This window comes from Asterias rubens, chromosome 1 (genome assembly GCF_902459465.1).
Source record: "Asterias rubens chromosome 1, eAstRub1.3, whole genome shotgun sequence".
In the NCBI taxonomy this organism is placed as follows: Eukaryota; Metazoa; Echinodermata; class Asteroidea; order Forcipulatida; family Asteriidae; genus Asterias; species Asterias rubens.
The window spans coordinates 16,212,588-16,230,386 of NC_047062.1; the positions used below are offsets into that span (position 1 = coordinate 16,212,588).

Here is a 17,799-nt window from a genome sequence, read left to right on the forward strand (position 1 = left end):
GTTCAGTTAGGGCAGTAAACCCAGTCTAACCAGTCTGTCTGTTGGAACAGCTGGAATAGCTTAATGCTGGAGTACCACTTGGGATGTTAGGTTGTGTGTGGGTATAAGTTGTAACTTGGCACTGTTATTGGATTTATTGGATTTTTTATATAATGCTGGATTTGTGACTATTCAAGTCATGTCTGTGGCGATGATAATGCAGCTTCGCATGAGGATTGAAAAGGAACTTTTCCCTGCAGGTAAATTTCTAATGATCAATTGGATTTGTTGTATTTTGATTGGATGATTTTTGATATTTTGATCGTGTGCAGTCGTCTTCTTTATTTCAGGAATCTGGATTTGTTAAATGAAGTCAAATTTGTTTGCCAAGTAGATGGTTTAATGAGCAAGTTTTTAAAAAAGCAACTTGAATGTACAACAAGCACAGACAATGTGTGGAAGTGTTTGGTTTGTTTGCTTTTTTAATTCAAACAACTAATTGAAATTAGAAGTGAACTTGAACTCCAAATAAGTAACATAGAACTAGAACTATGTGACATTAATTACTGAAATGTTTCTAGTGTTACATCATAGAGGTAGACTCTATGCCCAGTCAGAGCATGGCAGAGAAAAGTATATGGCCAGGGAGTTAGTATGGGGTGATTACATATTTCATTGAGGGAAATCAATTCAAAACGTAGACTTTCTTTGAAGATAAAAATTAAGTTAAACGAACATGAATCTGATTCATTGCATTTTTTTTTAATGAAAATACAAATCTTATTCTTGGAGGCCAATTTTTTGGAATTCCTGGCGCAATTTTGTAATTTATCTGCCATATGCTGTTGTGGGTCTACTCAGTCTGCAATTCACAACACAACTTTCACTGGCAAAGTAGATCCATCAAAGTCCAGATGATTTTCTATTACTTCCTTCGTTTATGGTTTATATTCCAACAAATTTGTATTCTCAGTGGTATTAAAGCATTGGCAGTCGGTCATCATCAGCCGTACTATCACTCAAAAAAGCCATAAATAAATAAACAGGATGAAATCTCATCATTTGTGTGGTGCGTGACTAGGCTTCGGTGTGGTAGGTCCAGGCATGGTAAGGGCATTTCCATATCGGCATAAAGTGAGGACGTTTCTTGATGTGTTGTTGGATATCTAATAACTCTTATGAGAAATTGTGGTCACTGGTTGTAGCAACTGTCAAACAATCACTGACGCAAATCATGTCGATGGTCAGAAGGTGTTCCTTCCTGTGTGATAATAAAAAACAAGTCAGAGAGGATTCCGAGTGAGGGCAATGGGTGAGCTGGCAAGGCCAGTACTTTTATTATGGATGTGAAAAGTCCCATTTCCCTAAGCAAATGGCACTTTTATTGGGAAAATTGACATGCTTTGAATAGCTTTAAGGGTCAACTAGACATGGGTAAATGAGGTGATGGCCTAGGTGGTTTTGGTGAAATCCTAGGCCTGTGCAATACCATTACTTGACACTTGATTTATCAACAAATGTGTCCTCTTTTTTTGAGTTCAATTTCCTCTCTTGAAATTGGACTCCCAGTTTTTGACTTTCAAGAGTTATTATCATGATTTGGCAAAACTATGCATGTCTGAAAGTTCACTGCAGTGCTAGCATTGAAGTTATAATTGGGTGCCCATGATTCAGAGGTATAGGAGACTGTTTTAGCCCACCTCCTATACGTGCAATGGAGTATAGCCTCCACAAACATTTAATGGAATAATTAGGAAAGGATGTCAAAACCAGTCCAAGGCTGAGGTCGGAATCTACACCTGAGTCTTGACCTTTTAGTGTCGCTTTTTTGTGGTAGCCATGGCTCAGGTTTCTCTGTTTATAAAATATTATGAGGGAAATATTAGTCTGGTGTTATGTTCCCCAGAATAGCAAAACAAATGCGAACTATAAGTCAACGACCAATTTTCGTCCAGCAATTTTTACATCTATTGGTTTTGTGCACACTGAATGCTAATTGAGTAGCAAAATGATTTTTGAGTAGTAATTGATAAAACCTTGTGTGGAGCAATTTGATCAAATACAATACAAGGGAAATTGTTCACTGCATGTTGGGTGTCCCATGTATAGTAGCACTAGCAGATTCTACAACAGGTTTTGTAAATAATTTGTACAGTAGACGCCTATTTAATGGAACCTATAAAACAGTACCACCCAGTCACTTCATGAACCTCTTCTTGAATCTTAACATTCAATGAAGTTGAAAAGTGTACCTAAAAAAGGTTTATTTTATCATTATTTACACTTATTGAATTAAACAAACATAAACAATATCAATTTGCTGATTGTAATACCCCACCCAACCTTCTGGTAGAATCATCAATTCCCACATAACTGGAATTCCTACTCCATCCAACCAGACAGCAGACTAACATGTGGTTTGGTTTAACTTCATACAGGGTGATTTAATTAGAATTCAGGAAATCAGGGCTGTGAGTTGTCACTTTTAAAATAGAGTTTATAGTGTAGTTCATAGGGATATGATACATTAGCAGTGAGGATGGATCAGTATCACGCTCATCGTTCAATGTGCTAAGTGTGATAATAATAGTTGTATATAAAGGTATGGTCAGACCATAGATGGTCAAGCCATGATCAAACCTTGATCTATGTGGCCGGACACCAAGATTGCATGCAGCAAGGACATTATGCAGTGACCAACACTGCTTCTTTCAGCACATCCAAACCAAGACTTATTTCCCAGTGAACCAATCAAGTTTTCTCGCCTGTCTGTGGATTTACTTGCTCGGTGCTTGGTGTGTGTCAGGAAAATCATGATTTCTACGGTCCATACGTCCGTTATGTGCCATGTGTACGGTATGTGTTTAAAACTTTCTGTCAGCCCTTGCATGTAGTTTGTAATGTTTGTCATCATCAAGGAAGTAAGTCAGATTGTTGGCAATTTTACTAAACTTATTGATAACTTTTTTTTTAAACTGTGTTTTTATGGCAGTATTTTACGACCTAAATTTTCACTCTGATTTTCTTAAATATAGATACCCAGGCATGATATTCTTCCTACTTCAGTCTGATTTCCGATTTTGGGGCATTGGAAAAAAATCTGAAAAGATGTGATTAAATAGCCTAAAAATTTAATAAAGCCTATACCATATGTACATGTAGGTCAGTCTTTATACTTGATAAAATGATCCTACGGTTTTTGTAAGGACCAAATGTCATGCCTCAACTGGTATTTCTTTGGGTGTTTTTCACTTGATATTGTTTGTTTAATAAAACAAAAAACACCAAGTTGTTTCCCAAAGTCGAGTGCCTGATTCTCCACTCGGCCATACAGGGTATTGGTGTAAAACAAACAGTCCCTCAAAAATGTCCAAACTGGACCTTGTTATTATTTGCCAACTTCGCATTCTCGTAGCCTCTGAGCTGTGTATATAATACAACAAGGTTCCATAGCGTCCAGTCCTGGTATTTCAACTCTCACATTACCCCCCTTTGAAACATCAGAGTTGTGAGACACATTCCTGCCTTGTTCATGCAGCGCTTTGTAACTGGTCACCCACTTGTTCTAAGAACCCCTCTTCCGTTATTTCTTTTTTTAACTCAAGACTTCCATCTGGTACCCAAAGTAAACATACCTAATGCCAAAGGGTTGTTTTATTTTCACCCAGGCTGTAGTTACTGTTTATTTTGTGATTCTAGTCGAAAATATCCCCGTATTGTTCTCATGATGTTGAAAGGTACACAAGTTAATGATCAAATAACAAGATCAGTTTCTGAGATATATCACCTGCTTCACTCAATCAGTTCCGAACTTTGGGTGAATGCAACACACCGCTATTGTTTTAAATAAACCATTTTTGTTACAGCAATTTACTTGATACTAGTATATGGCCTAGATCATCGTCTCATTTCATGGTTTTTAGTTCATGGTTGTGTGTAGACATGTGTAACGAAGTTTCCCAAAAGTTGGTGTGGGTTTACAATTGTTTATACAGCCAGATATTTGATGTACCGGGTTGTTTATTGTCCTTCTGTATGATGTGTGGTTTGACCTACCATTATTCACTTATTGAATGCTGGAACCTTTCTGAATAGAATAGCAAAAGTGACAACTACATTTACACTTTGGCATACCATGTTTTGACAGGAATTTTTCAAGGGAAAACTCCCACACACCTGCAAGAAACTATTATTAATTTTCTTTTCTTCTCAAACATAAGTGTTTTGGTGCATGTAGTGGATGTGGTCTCATTCTTTCAGCAGTGAAGTTCCACTTGGTAACATATTTACTTTAGAAAGTGGCTAAAATCCAGCTCTTTGTCAGGTTTGTTATGAAAACACTTAATTCGAAAAAGAAATCACACCCTTGCAATTCTCTAAACCATCAAGGTGTATCTACACAGTAATTGGATAGTTTGTGTAATAAAGTACTTGTCTCTCAGTACCACAATAATAAGATAGAGCAAGAATGGAGGAAAGATATACCCTCAAGCTGTTTAGCAAACCCCCAAGGTCCTCAAAGCACTAAATACAAGACAAACTTTAATTCCACTCCAGTAGTGCCTAATTTACAGGCAACACCCCTCCAGCAAATTCTCCGAGTTGGTTTTTATTATGAAGCACAGTGGGGATTTCAGCCACTGGTCCATCAGGACAGACTTTCCTTTCATCTGTGGTGTGAGGAGGAATTTTGTGGTTAAAACCTCAAACATGATTTCTGGCTCTTGTAACAGTAGATCCTAAGAGCTTGCTATTTTATATTGATAGATTGCACAATGTTTTCGCAGGTGGGTTGGGGGGTATTTGTCAGTGGATTCGGGATGAAAATTCTTGCAATTACTTGTTGAGAGAGTGAGTTTCGCTATGTGGAAGGGTAGTGAAAGATGTAACTTTGTAATGCTTACCAACTTGTGTTGTAGTTTGTGGTTTTTAAAGAAAGAATAATCAGTTGTACATTTTGTACATGAGGGACTCAATTTCATTATCTTAAAGTTTAAACTTTCGTTGAAGTTAAACTGATTAAAAGGACAAAATATAGGATTTGTCAAATATGAATCTTTACCAGCGTGTTACCTTTTCTTCGCCCGTCCTACATCCATGTAGGCCCTACAAGTGGAGTATTACAGGTACTTAATTTCCAGGCCTGGCATTTATCTCAGAGGGCATGCACAAGGGCTAGCCTATATATTTTGCAAAGGGCACTTTCATTGGAAAATCATAAAGTCAAAGGAAAACTTTTGAAGGAGCACCTAGGCCAGGATCAGTGGCAAGGCCTTGGCTTCCATGGCTGGCATGTAATTCCAGTCCTGAATTTGTGCTAACACTTGTAACAATAATTTACTTAATACCAGAATTGACACCAAGTTAACTGTAGGCCCTATATCATTTGTTTTTTTCTTGTCTCTTCCATGTACAGATTCCTCTATGGAAATAGCGCCTTCACTGATCACACTGTATGACAAGTATGCATCAGACAGAGAACTCATGTCTATCCAAGAGAGTGAACCCACTGAGACGGAATCTCCCAACAGAACCAACAACGATGAGGAGATCATCGACACTGAGCAGGGAACAACGGGAACCAGGGTGTCTGAGGACCAGGAAGACAAGATGGCAAAAAGACCAGAGTGTCTCATGAATAACGAACCAGATGAGGAAGACACTGAGGCAACGACTCCAACATCCCCCAACCAAAGTTTTTTATACAAGCCTACACAGCCGGACATGGAGAGTGATTTTGATTTGATCAAGGAGAGCCTCAAACCAAGGAGTGAGAGCTGTGCGGCGATTTTGGATGAAGAAAGTACTAGAGCCAAGATGGACCAGGTGGAGACTGAAATAACCTGTACTACGGCTCACTCAGAGAGCAAATCCAATTCAACAAGTCTTGAGAAACACAGCAATCTACAAAAACGCAAAAATGCTGCAACAACGCCGCCCGAAAAGACGGACACTAACGCAAACCTGAGAAGTTTCCAAAGGACTCTATCATTCGGCGCTCGATTGGCCAGAACAAAGTTCAGTCAATTTATCGAGAACAATGCTCTTGGGAAATCCAAAGGCGAAGTTACAAACAAGAAGCCTCTTGATGCAGTTTCTCCCGTTAAGCCGAGACAGAGACTAAGGAGCGATTCTGAGCCTGCTCCAATGGCTGCCATCAGAATGGACCCTAAGAGGAAATCCTCTCGTATCAATCCTACCATCTTGGCGATGGCGGAGGTTGAGAACGACGCAATGTCCCCGACGGCTTCCCCTGCTTCTACCCCTCCCCTTAAACCCAAGTCCCCACAGTTCGCAAGACTCAGCTTGTCATATCTTGATCAGAAGTGCAAAGAACTTTTAGACACGGAGAGGAATTATGTGGTGGATCTTGCAGATATCATCGAGGTAAATAAACAATCTGGACTGATTCAGAAGTCATTCCAAAATTAAGTTCCAAGTTTAAAAATCAAAGAATGCTTGTTTCAGGCTTTGCCAAGAGCAAAGTTTGCTACATATACAAGGGTAGCGACAGAAATAATTTGTTGCTGACACAAACTAGTGGTAATCCAACCAATGAGAAATCTTGTAGAGTTTCAGATCTTGTGGGAATTCTAGGCCTTGAAATTTCTTGGCATCTTATCCTTTTATTTGTCCATAGTCTTTGACTTGTTTAATGTTTTTCTTTGGTTTATGACAAATGACAATTGAACCAAGTGCAATGTTGCAGGATAATCCTTTTATTTATGCAAGGTTTCATTTTAAAAAAAAAATTGTTTGAAAATTAACAAACCAGCAAGCCAAAATTCAATCTATAAAAAATGTGACAATTGAACCAAGTGCAATGTACCCTTGCAGGATAATAATTTTATACAAGGTTTCATGAAACTTTTGTTGTTGAAAGTTAACAAACCAGCCAGCCAAAATTAAATCGCATAGAAAAGTTTCACAACTTGAGAGTTACCTGTAAAGTAAGTTTCTGCAATCTACTCTATAAATACTTGCCATTGATCTAATCTAAAACCATGCGCAACTTATTGACAGTTTATGTACTTCTCCTAGGGTTACAAGTACCCAATGGCACTGACTCGGAATCTAATGAGCCGGATAGAACAAGACACCTTGTTTGGTAACATCCTGGAGATCCACGCTTTTAATAAGTAAGTCTTGTCTCATATCCCACTCTCAGGTCAACGTCATAGCCATTTTATCAGTGAAAATACATCCTGTGTCTAGGTCTAGCTAACTAGGTGACCGGTGGAGGCTGTAAAAGTTGCTATTCAAGGATTTGTTTGCGGTGTGCGCTAATCAGGCATGAAATTCTTCCTGCTTAAGTATGATTTCCATATTTTTTTTTTTTTTTCTCTTAGAAAAGTCTGAAAAATTGTGATAAAAGTAGCCTGAAATGTTTATTTTCTAGGACCACACCATGTGTACACATGTAGGTCAGCCCTTGTACTTGATAAAATAACTCTACTTTTCACGGCCGGGACTCGAACCCACACTCCGCTGAACAGAAACACCAGATCTTGAGTTCGGTGCTCGTAACCGCTCGGCCACGACACACCCCAGTGAACGCTGCAGGTCACTCGAAACATCAAGTCAATGTTTCTGGAATCAGAATGTTATCAGCTGCTGAATGTGCACCCCCCATGCGCCACATTAATAACACATGGGAACACCTGCGAACCACGCGGTGACCTCATCCAAAATAGCATAAATGTAATCCTATGTTAACCCATGGTTAGCCAAAAGTTAAACCCCCAGTCATCACCAGTGAACTGTGTGTCCTCAATAGATTATTACGCTGGAGTACACGCAGTAATGAGTTCATTAAAATGATCATACTCCAAGGCACCTTGTCAAAATAATAAACACCATGTGATTGATATCAGGCCATTTTCACCTTCAGTTTTTACTCCGCCAATAATCCCAAGGAACCTGAATTAGCCAGGCATGAGCTTATTGGATTCTTTTCCCACCCCTCTCTTTGGTTGTATGTTGTTGGAAGATTATTCAGGTGCGATAATGTTGATGGAAATTAGCTGTGTGGTGTAGTTAGGTGATATGGAGCAGCCAGTAGCCCCAGGGATAAACCTTGATATAGCTGTATTACATGCTACCTCTACTAGTACTACCAAAAAATACTGGCCTCGTTGTGTGTGGAGTTGCCACTCTGCTCTTGTCAAGAATGTCATTTCGTAAATGATTCAAGATCATTTTCTTGATTAACCATGCCTCAGGCTTACTTTCCTTAAAGGAGATGTAATTTCCCTAGGGTGAGATTCAAAAGTGGGTGCAATTACCCACCCAGTGTATTGCCAACAGCGTGTAGGTTTATGTTTAAAGGGGTGGTCCATAAATAGGTGTGGAGTGGTTTCATTGTAAAAAAAAATAATTAGCTTAAATGTGATTTTGGTTGTGTTCTGTTGAAAAGGGTGACTGAATTTCTGCTTTCCTTCAATTTCTAAATAAGGACTTGGATGGCTGCAGGCGTCTTTCTTATCAAAATTCCCCCATTGATGAGATGGCCTTGTAGCTTATCCAGTTAGATGGACTTTCTGTGCCACTGGTAAAGACATTGTCTGACCTGTCTTTGGTCTGTACTGCTTCAGTATTTAACCCCTGGTCATTGGCACTTGTCTAAAAATGACCAAGTGACAACGAACATGTCCTGTGATGCATAGTGAACTTATGTCCCTACTGTGTCTTGGTCACTCGTAGACTTTATTGTTTTGAAACTGAGTCGTCGTCCCGGAAATTACCTTTATTGGGGGACAATTCAGGGCGGGTATGTCTGGAACTCTGGGAGGAGATTCATGTCTGATAAAGAGAAATGGAGCGTGTCATTATGATCATGACATACGTAATCAGGTTTCATGTTAAGGTGAAAGTCAAGGGGACTGAGTCAGTGGGTGTCTGTGTTTACTCATATTGCAATCAGGAGGCACCCATAATGTGATGTCTGCTTTTAAAGTAAAGCCCGGCTCATACATCCTGCAAATGCGAATGCGATACGAATTTTGATTACAAACTTGCAACAAATAGTTCGCATCAGTTGACTTGTGCTCAACTCCTGCGAAAACATTCGCTGCAAAAACAGCCCTGTGATGTCAAAATTCAAATCGCGTTCGCAAAATTTGTATCGCAGGAAGTACATGAACCGGGCTTCACTGCCTTTTGTACAGCCTCTCGGTAATTGGTAGGGCCACCAAATCGCCAAACCAAAGAAGAGAAAAGTTTTTTTGAGGAAATTTGCAGACTTCTGAGTGGGTTTTTTCATTCAGTGGTTGAAGCTGAACATGGTTTTGTCAATTTGTATTGGCAACTTGCCTTTGACATTTTGTACAGGAAGGTTAGATTAATCTGCTTCCCCCCCCCCCCTCCCCCCTTCCCCTCACTATCAGCCCAAGCCCCCTTTCCCCTTCCTTACCTGGGAAGTCTATTCCCCTCGTATGTTTTTCAACAGTCTTCCCAAAGAGTTGGCAGGAACCTGCTTTATATGTAAAACCTGATGTTCCCCTGGACCTCAACATGACTCACCGGAAACCGTGCTGCGATCTAAATCTGACTTCCAATCCTGTGAGACATTTACAATTCAAAAGTTAAGCAATTATAGCTTTTCGTGGCGGTTTGCTTTGTGGAAAAGGTTTTTGAACACTCCGAGAGACATGCAAAACTATAGTCTGGTGACTTATTGATGTCAATTATGATAGTTCTGGAGCAGTCTGGTTACCCGCATCAATCTTCTCACAATGTATTCTGAGCAATGTGCTTCAATCACGAAGAGTAGCTAAGCAAATCAAAACTATGCTTACCAAAAATAAGGTTACCAATGAAAAACATGTCACATCAAAAGCCTTATATTTTTGTGTAGAAGAAAATAATTAAGCAATATTTGTTGCTGCTTTAGCAGGGATGTTGTATTGGTCAATGGTTATTTGGAGGTGCAGTGCAACATCCACTAAAAACCACCTTCATGAGAATAACCATCTGAAAAAATTTTGATTTGTGGAGGAAAAATGTTCTTATTGATAGTACCTCAAACAAGTAACTTTGAAATTATTTAGGTGCTGCAAAATTATCTGGGCTGGGGATTTTTTGCTCACACTGCAGACGTGACTCTCTGATTCATTCATTTTATGCACAAAGGGGGATCATGTGAAATATGGGACCTGGGAACATTGCTTCAGAGCCCAGATGGAGATCTTAACTGCAGCGACCTGCTTTTTTCTAAAGTATATGAATTTCCGGTGAATATGAATGAATTTATTTTGTGAAAGGACATTAAGGCAGTTCAGAATGATCCTTTCAATGATGGAAATGTGGCACCCTCCTTTTTGATGGCTCCTAGCGATGCTTTATTGTGGGGTAACATTTGCATTCTAGTCCGTCTGAAAAACCGGAGAGAAGTTATTGTATTACTGTCAGTAGTGCGCACAAAACCAAATTGTTGCACTGACGGTTATATTCACACACCTCCCCCTTGATGACAAAGGAGGACCTTTCTATATTAAGTAGAACTTGCTTACAATACAAAGCCTTTAGCTGGCTAATGTGCAGCAGAGCTATAGAGGAAGGGGCTTTCACACCTTGTGCATGGTGGCAACGTTGCTTTTGTTTTCCGAGTCAAGCCATTTTGCAGCATGGCCCAGTGTTGAACTTTGTTTCTGTTTTGTTCTCATGGATTTGCAGTGCAATGCACTGAATGTTACATTCCTTCAGGGCTGTTGGTTTTGGCTCTTAACAACTCCCTGCGACTTTTTTTTTTCACTGCATACTTTTTTGAAGGTGTTATTTGTGTGTGATGAAGACTTGTGCTCTCTGTACATATGCCAGAGAACTGAAGTCAAAGGACAACCCTGTCATAGATTTGTTGCTCAAGACAATGCTGAATGTTATTGTAAACCCTATTTTACAAATTGTCTTTTAGTACCACTTGTCAATCAGATAGAATGAAATTAAACCACATGTGCAGTTATTAAGTTTTTAAAAGTTAGTTTGTGTTTTTATTGAATTTGAAATTTTATCAGTCCAAGTTATAATCCCTATGATCAGGGCCCAATTCCATGGCTCTGCTTACCAGAGACATAGAATCGGTGCTTGTGGAAGCAGGGTGTTGTGTGCTTACATAAATTTTGGCTTGTGCGTACTCCACGTTAGGCATTCTACGCTTACACAGATAGCGCAGAAATTCGGCGCTTGCCTGTAAGCGGAGAATGATCGTAAGCGCATAGTTACACGGTAAGCAGAGCCATGAAATTGGGCCCATAGCTGTATGACATCATCCGAAGGCAACCTTTGCCATTTGCTGATTAGGGGCATCCGCAGCCCATACTCTGGGTGTTGAGGTTTGAAAGAGATTGTATAGCACTAGCGTTAGAACTAGCAGCAGACCACTGTCTTATCCAGGATGATCTGTCATACCATCCTGATAATTAGACAATCCCCAGTTGCCACAATGCCTGCTTCCTCCTGTCACCTAACCCCTTGGGCCTGCAGCACTTCATGGCCATGACAGATTAGTACAAGGGTAGACACCAGACCTCTTCCTCATCACTTGACTACCAGGGGGATCTAATCCACCATGTTTGTCATTCTGTAACAGACAGTAGTTAGGAGCTTTAACAGAGCTTACAAAAAACAAGGAGATTTTTCTTAAACAGTTGTTTTCATTGTAATGACCCCTGGTCTTGATGGTTTACAGGAGGTGTCAGTCCTCAAAGGCCATCTTGAAAGTCTATGAAAGGACAGTGTTATTTTTATCTGGAAGTCCATTAACTGTTGTCATATTTCCTAAGCTTCATCCAACAATCAGATGATGAGATCACACATGAGGCGATGCTTCCAAATTTCCTGTTGACGTCTTTTTAACTTTTTATTAGTGTGCGGGGTGTGTGGGGTTTGTGTATGTTTTCCCAGTAGCGTCCATCTTGATAAAGTCTATTGTTAAAGGGTGATTTTAATCCGATTACATTTTAAATGAGTTACAGACCTGCTGTCTGAGACCTGCCCTTTAATTTACTAGCTGAATTTTACAACATCAGAAACTTGACTTTGTTTTTGTTCGAGGAGCTTTAACGATAGGAGGTTTTACGAACCTGAATTCAACTTGCAGAGAAGCAAACAAGAATAATTCTATGCGAGATAACTTTTATGACGTTGAAATTTGACTTTGTTTTTTTAGTTTTAAATGAGTTTCAAAGAACATGAATAGAGGAACAAGCAGGAAGACTTTTTGTGAGATAAATCTCATTTGGTATTCATGACAAATCCGGAGATTTAATTTGAAAATTATCCCCACCAGAAAGTATTCACAGTGAATTTTAAAAAGAGCTCTTTGATTGTGGCTTATTCATTCATCTCCCCCTACATGCCACCCACACAGATCATTCAACTGCACGTACTGCAAGTATGACCCAACTTCTTTTGCACATCCGCTGGTGATGGAAACTACCTCATGACTGCCATCTCAAAATCACTCGTTAAAACACTAGAGATACACTCTGTAATGTCATCGTTGTCAAATGTCACAGTGGCGTTTGGGTTCAGAGCGGGTGGAGTACGGTACAAGCTCTTGTGAACAAGGTCCTGGAAGTGTGGGCTGGATGAGAATGGGCTGAGCTAGGGATCAGAGGCTTTCGAGAGGGGGTTAGGCCCGGGAGGAAGCCTCTGACATTGTTGCGGTGGGGTGTGTACATATTAGTCAATGTGGCATGCCTGTTAATATAATCATGTTATAATGAAGGTTATTAGGATCAGCTTTTGTCATCCTGGGCTTAGGGCTCTTTACTTTCCACTAAGAAGCCAAAGTCTGATTACTTATACATAATGGGGTATGAGAAACAGGAGAAGAATTATGTGTGTAATTAAACTTGGGTTCAACTTATAACATTGTCACATCCTTCCTGACCCCCCAAAACAATCAAAAGTTTATACTCTAATAATATAACCCCAAAACATGCTTTGTAAATCTATGAGATTTACATAGACTTCTGTGACACTCATTTGTTGAACCCGTAAGATCTGCAGAGTCATCCATTCTGAGCAGTGTCGAGCCATACACGAATTCAAACTGACTGTCCATTAACTGTCTTGTCTAATTTACAGTAAACTTCTGAAGGAGTTACAGCAGTGCAATAACGATGCAGTACTGATCGCCGAGTGCTTCCTTGACAATGTAAGATATTACTACTACCTTTTTGCCTTCTCATCTTTCTTAATTGGCTGTGCGTAAAGATCCTGGCTTTTGTCCTGGGTCATCTCTAATATGATTCAATATGTTTGCTGTCCAATGTTTTAACATGGTTGTATAAGCACTGACACACTTCCCAATTTGGTTGACTAAATTGTTTAAAAATTCTCCCCATGCACATGACACACTTCCCAATTTGGTTTACTAAATTTTTAAAACATTCTCCCCATGCACAGGCTAGCGTATCGCGCCAATACGCATAACGAAAAATAATATCTTTTGTTTCTTCTGAAAAGCCATAATGCATCAGATTGCACAGTAGGAATTTAAAAACCAAGATAAAAAAATGCAAAGAAGAAAACAGTTTGAAGACCTTGTTTCAATTCAGTGTGCTTCGGCCAAACATCCGTCCGAATGTCCCACAGTTTTGAAAAATCTTAGGGACAACCCTGAACGTTATCCTGGTCAAAGTGTTTTTTCCTGTTTTATAAGCTGAAAAGTCCCTGTAGAATATTGAAGAAGATTGTGTTGAGCTCACCCCCCCCCCCCAACAATCAAGCAAATTTACAGATAAATAATTAGCCTCTAGCCACTGGGAAATCTCTGTGGTCTAGTTGGTAAGACACTGCTCTAGAATTTCAAAAGTCGTGGGCTCGAATCCCAATCGAGTGCCTGTGATTTTGTTTACAGAACTCAGGGAACATACTGAGTATACAGTGCTAACACACATCGGTGTATATGGGTTGTTATAATTATTATAATGAGATGGTTAATTAAAACTTCTGAATCTTACTTCCTGAACAGGAAAAGAGGTTCTCAGTGTACACAGACTACTGCACTAACTATCCCAACACTGTGGAGATCTTGATGGATATCATGGCGCAGGAGGACGTAGTTGAATTCTTCCGAGAATGTCAGCAATACCTGAACCATCCACTACCTCTAGGAGCGTACCTCCTCAAACCGGTCCAAAGAGTCCTGAAATATCATCTTTTCTTCCAGGTAGGTTGCAAGTGGGTTATTGAATGAGTGTCACAGAGGGCCTTAAACGGCTGTTTAAAGGTGGCAGGGCTGATGTTGTGTGATCTTTATCAAATTTTCTATGCAAGGTTTTAAACGACTTGCAATGGACTGGTTGATCTTCTCTCAAACAATCAAAATAGATTATCTGTCTCTGATATTTTTTTTTAACCAGTAGGGGCCTAAATTTTGTAGTGCCGAGTAACAAATAACAAAAACTTATCTTTCTCAGAGAAATTACCTTAAATACCAGAGGGGGGGAGGGGATGGCATGCCTTTCCAAGATGGAAGTATACTTACTCTAGTTTTTATAAAATGTTTCCGGTTGTCGCCTTCTTGGTATTTTCTACAGCCTGTCATCAAAATTGAGGGAAAAAAAGATTGAAAAATGAAGATAAATTGCATACAATGGTCCGAGTGTTTTGATGAGTGTTGATGGATATTGACATTCAGATCATAGTTTAGGAGTAAAATCACATGTGGAATTGAGATCACTGACTATTGATCAATGTTACAGTTCACAAACATTCGTGCCATTCATAAAAAGACAAATTGCCAGGATTCATGGTGCCATGACCATTCTCTGAGCAAAAAAGATAAAAGCTAGAACATGAAAGTGTTCCCCTCCGATTTTGGTTCTTAATTGCGGAAATGAGAAATTTACTTGATCTTTTGTTGAATCAAAACGAAAATTGAAATTAACAGTGGTTTCTAAGAATTATGACAACTGTGATAGTTACCATGGGGACAATCCCAGCACCCTCACCAAACCCTAACAGCTGGATGCAGGAGTGACTCATGGACACTGTGGGCTGGGTCCGATATCAACTATCACAACATAAGTGGAGCTTTAATTTGTGGTGAAGTTGAAAGAAAACGTTCAGTTTCAAATAGTGGGTTGGTCATGTGCAAAGTTATTAAAAGCATCCCTGATATGGCTCAGGCTGCAAAGCTAGAACAGGGCTGTTTCTTTTGTATTTTCCAAAGCTTATGTTGGTAAACACTGTAGTAGTTCTACAACTTCCAAGCAACCATCATGTAAACAACTTTTCATTTCTGGAAAACAAAATTTGCCAAAAATCTGAAACCAGTTCAACTAAAAGTCTTGATGTAGTACAAACAAATCAACCACAATTAAAGGCAAAGGATACATTCTCAAAATGTAATTACCTTAATTCCCTTAACTTTTTGGAGGGAGTAATCACCAAAAGTATAGGCCTACTTTCCCTTAACTATTTTTTGTTTGACGATAGTGATGAAATTCTCACAGATCACATGGCAATACACAGTTTGGTGTACTTTTGTTGACTTTTCAACTACCTATTTGGAATATATGCCTGTGCTCTCCAACTGAACCCAGGTCATGAAGTTATAACTGGCTTATTTTGGGCCAGCCGTTTTGGTGACACTCCCTACTAAGTAGCAATCAGGATCCAGCTCCTATATGTAGATAGAATCAGCCGATAGTTGCAGTTTCTCTACAATAATCTGACTTAATTCTCACTCAAGGTTCTACACTTAAAGGTGCAGCCCATCAAATGAATTGTTAAAATCTCTGTGCTTTATATTGCAAAGTTAGAATACTTTTCAGTTTACATTTCAGTAGACAGCTGAAACTTCATAGAGGGGCCCTTTAGTTTTAAAGAAAAACTGCCCTAACAAAAACAAAGATCTAAATCTAAGATAACAATTTGACATGTTCTTTTATACTTCAGGCTAAGGGTGTGCTGTGCATTTGCAGGCGCCCACAGACATGAATATTCTCTCATAGATCATGTCCAAAAGCAAACTATTTGTTTCTGGCTGCATGATAACAGCACCATTCCAAGAAACTACTTTTGAAAACACATTTGAAACTCAAGATGTTGCACTTTTTTTCCAAATTGAAAGTAAACAAAATATCTCACCTCAACTTTGTGTCTAGCCTACTTCCAAAATATTTGTAAACTCTCCAAATTTGGCAAACAAGACTTCCAGTACCTTGTGTTGACTGTTAGGTGGGGTTTTTTCCTGAAAAGGAAAACCATGGGTTCGTTGTTGAAACTTTCAAAATGGCTTTTAGAACTTGATAAGTATAATTCCAGGCTCGAGATATATGTAGAGGTATGCTGCCGGTAGTCTTCGGCTGACGCCCCTTCAAAAACACTGTAAAAAAAACATTGGAATTTTGTAATTTATTCTTTTTGTTGCATGCCTGCAGAATACAAAACTGAGGCTTAAAAAATTTAACCTTTAGGCCTATTACAAGGGTTTCACAAAAAGAGTAGTCTAATTTGAAATTCCAATGATTTTTTCCGTGAAACCTAGACGGCGGATTAAACACATGACTGATTCCCGTCCATCAATTAATCTTCTGATGCACAACGGAGATCTATAGAATTTTTTTTAATAATACTACTGTACTAAGAACTGGGAAGAGCTTTATAAACATATTGCTGTTTATCCTGGCATTCTTTATCGCACAGCTTTTGTACCAGCAAAGTTTTTTTTTTACATGTACCCTCCACTTTGCTAAAAAAAAATATATAAAAAAACTCTCAAAACAATTGCCACGCCTCCGAGAGTAAACATTATGAGTTGGGTTTATTTTCTATGCACAAATATGTAGCGAGACAAATAAGTAAATGCCAGTTACTGTAATTCACCCCCAGGGTCCAGTTTGTCATAAATAAAAAAACTACACTCCCATTTTCTTGTTGAACCCCACAGTCACCTTAGAGCAGTCAGGCGTGATATGTTTCACATGTTGTGAAGTGAAACTCAAGTGACTATGTCATTTTACTCGTTGGACTCCCACTGTGGGGGTATTACTTGACTCTGGCCTTGTCTTGCTGGGTCACTATTGATCCAATGTGTACATATGGTTGACATTTGCTCTTTGTCTTCCAAAAATGGGTAGAAAGTTTGATTTTTTAAATATTTTGTTTTCCATTTTGTTAAAGGGGGACAGAAAAACGGCCTTTCAGTGTATTATTTTATTTATTAATACTACTTCATTATTTTTGTTAGTGTGGGTACTCACTTTGTAATATTTGGTCATACCTAAAGCTATGAGCTTCCATTTGAATTTACCGCTCTGTTTATGTTTCATTTTCTTAACCATTACCCCGAAGAAGAAAACAATTTTTTTTTTAACTCATGAATGATAATATTTTCCATTGTCATTCTGGCAATAGACCCCTTGCATGTGACACCACACGCTCAAAAGCGGCCGTTCTTTGTGCGTGACCTCGGCTTCCCTGTAGCGTTTCGCGTTATGTAAGGGGTTTATTAGATGCCATTACCTTTTGTGTGCCAAATTAATTAACCGTCTGATCATTTTTTTGCTTCTTGCAGGACATGTATAAACATTTTAATAAAGACGACGATGGTTACGACACCATAGGAGATACGCTAGATTGTATGACGGACATTGCTCGCTACATCAACGAGATGAAACGCAAACACGAAGCGTCTGTCCACGTACAGGAGATACAGAGCCAGCTGATTGGCTGGGAGGTAATGATATAACCAGAGAAAGAATAAACTATTTGAAAAGAAACCAGAACAACCCCAACTCAATTAGAGATTTTCTTTACATCGTGTTACTGCAAACATTACTAGATCGTAATTCCACCATGTGCAGA

At 39.1% G+C, this 17,799-nt stretch overlaps 1 protein-coding gene across 7 annotated transcripts in view; it reads left to right on the forward strand.

The window, feature by feature from the left end:
• The window catches only part of LOC117288707, a 68,909-nt gene that overhangs the window by 31,448 nt on the left and 19,662 nt on the right, over positions 1-17,799 (forward strand). For 6 of the 7 annotated variants that reach the window (XM_033769561.1, XM_033769564.1, XM_033769562.1 and 3 more), the window contains 5 exons: positions 5,396-6,366; positions 7,021-7,118; positions 13,069-13,138; positions 13,958-14,155; positions 17,510-17,671. In XM_033769561.1, the coding sequence (XP_033625452.1) occupies positions 5,396-6,366; positions 7,021-7,118; positions 13,069-13,138; positions 13,958-14,155; positions 17,510-17,671 (1,499 nt within the window). Of the gene's footprint in view, positions 1-162; positions 240-5,395; positions 6,367-7,020; positions 7,119-13,068; positions 13,139-13,957; positions 14,156-17,509; positions 17,672-17,799 lie in introns of those variants that run through there. The other variant, XM_033769575.1, reaches the window with a different exon arrangement.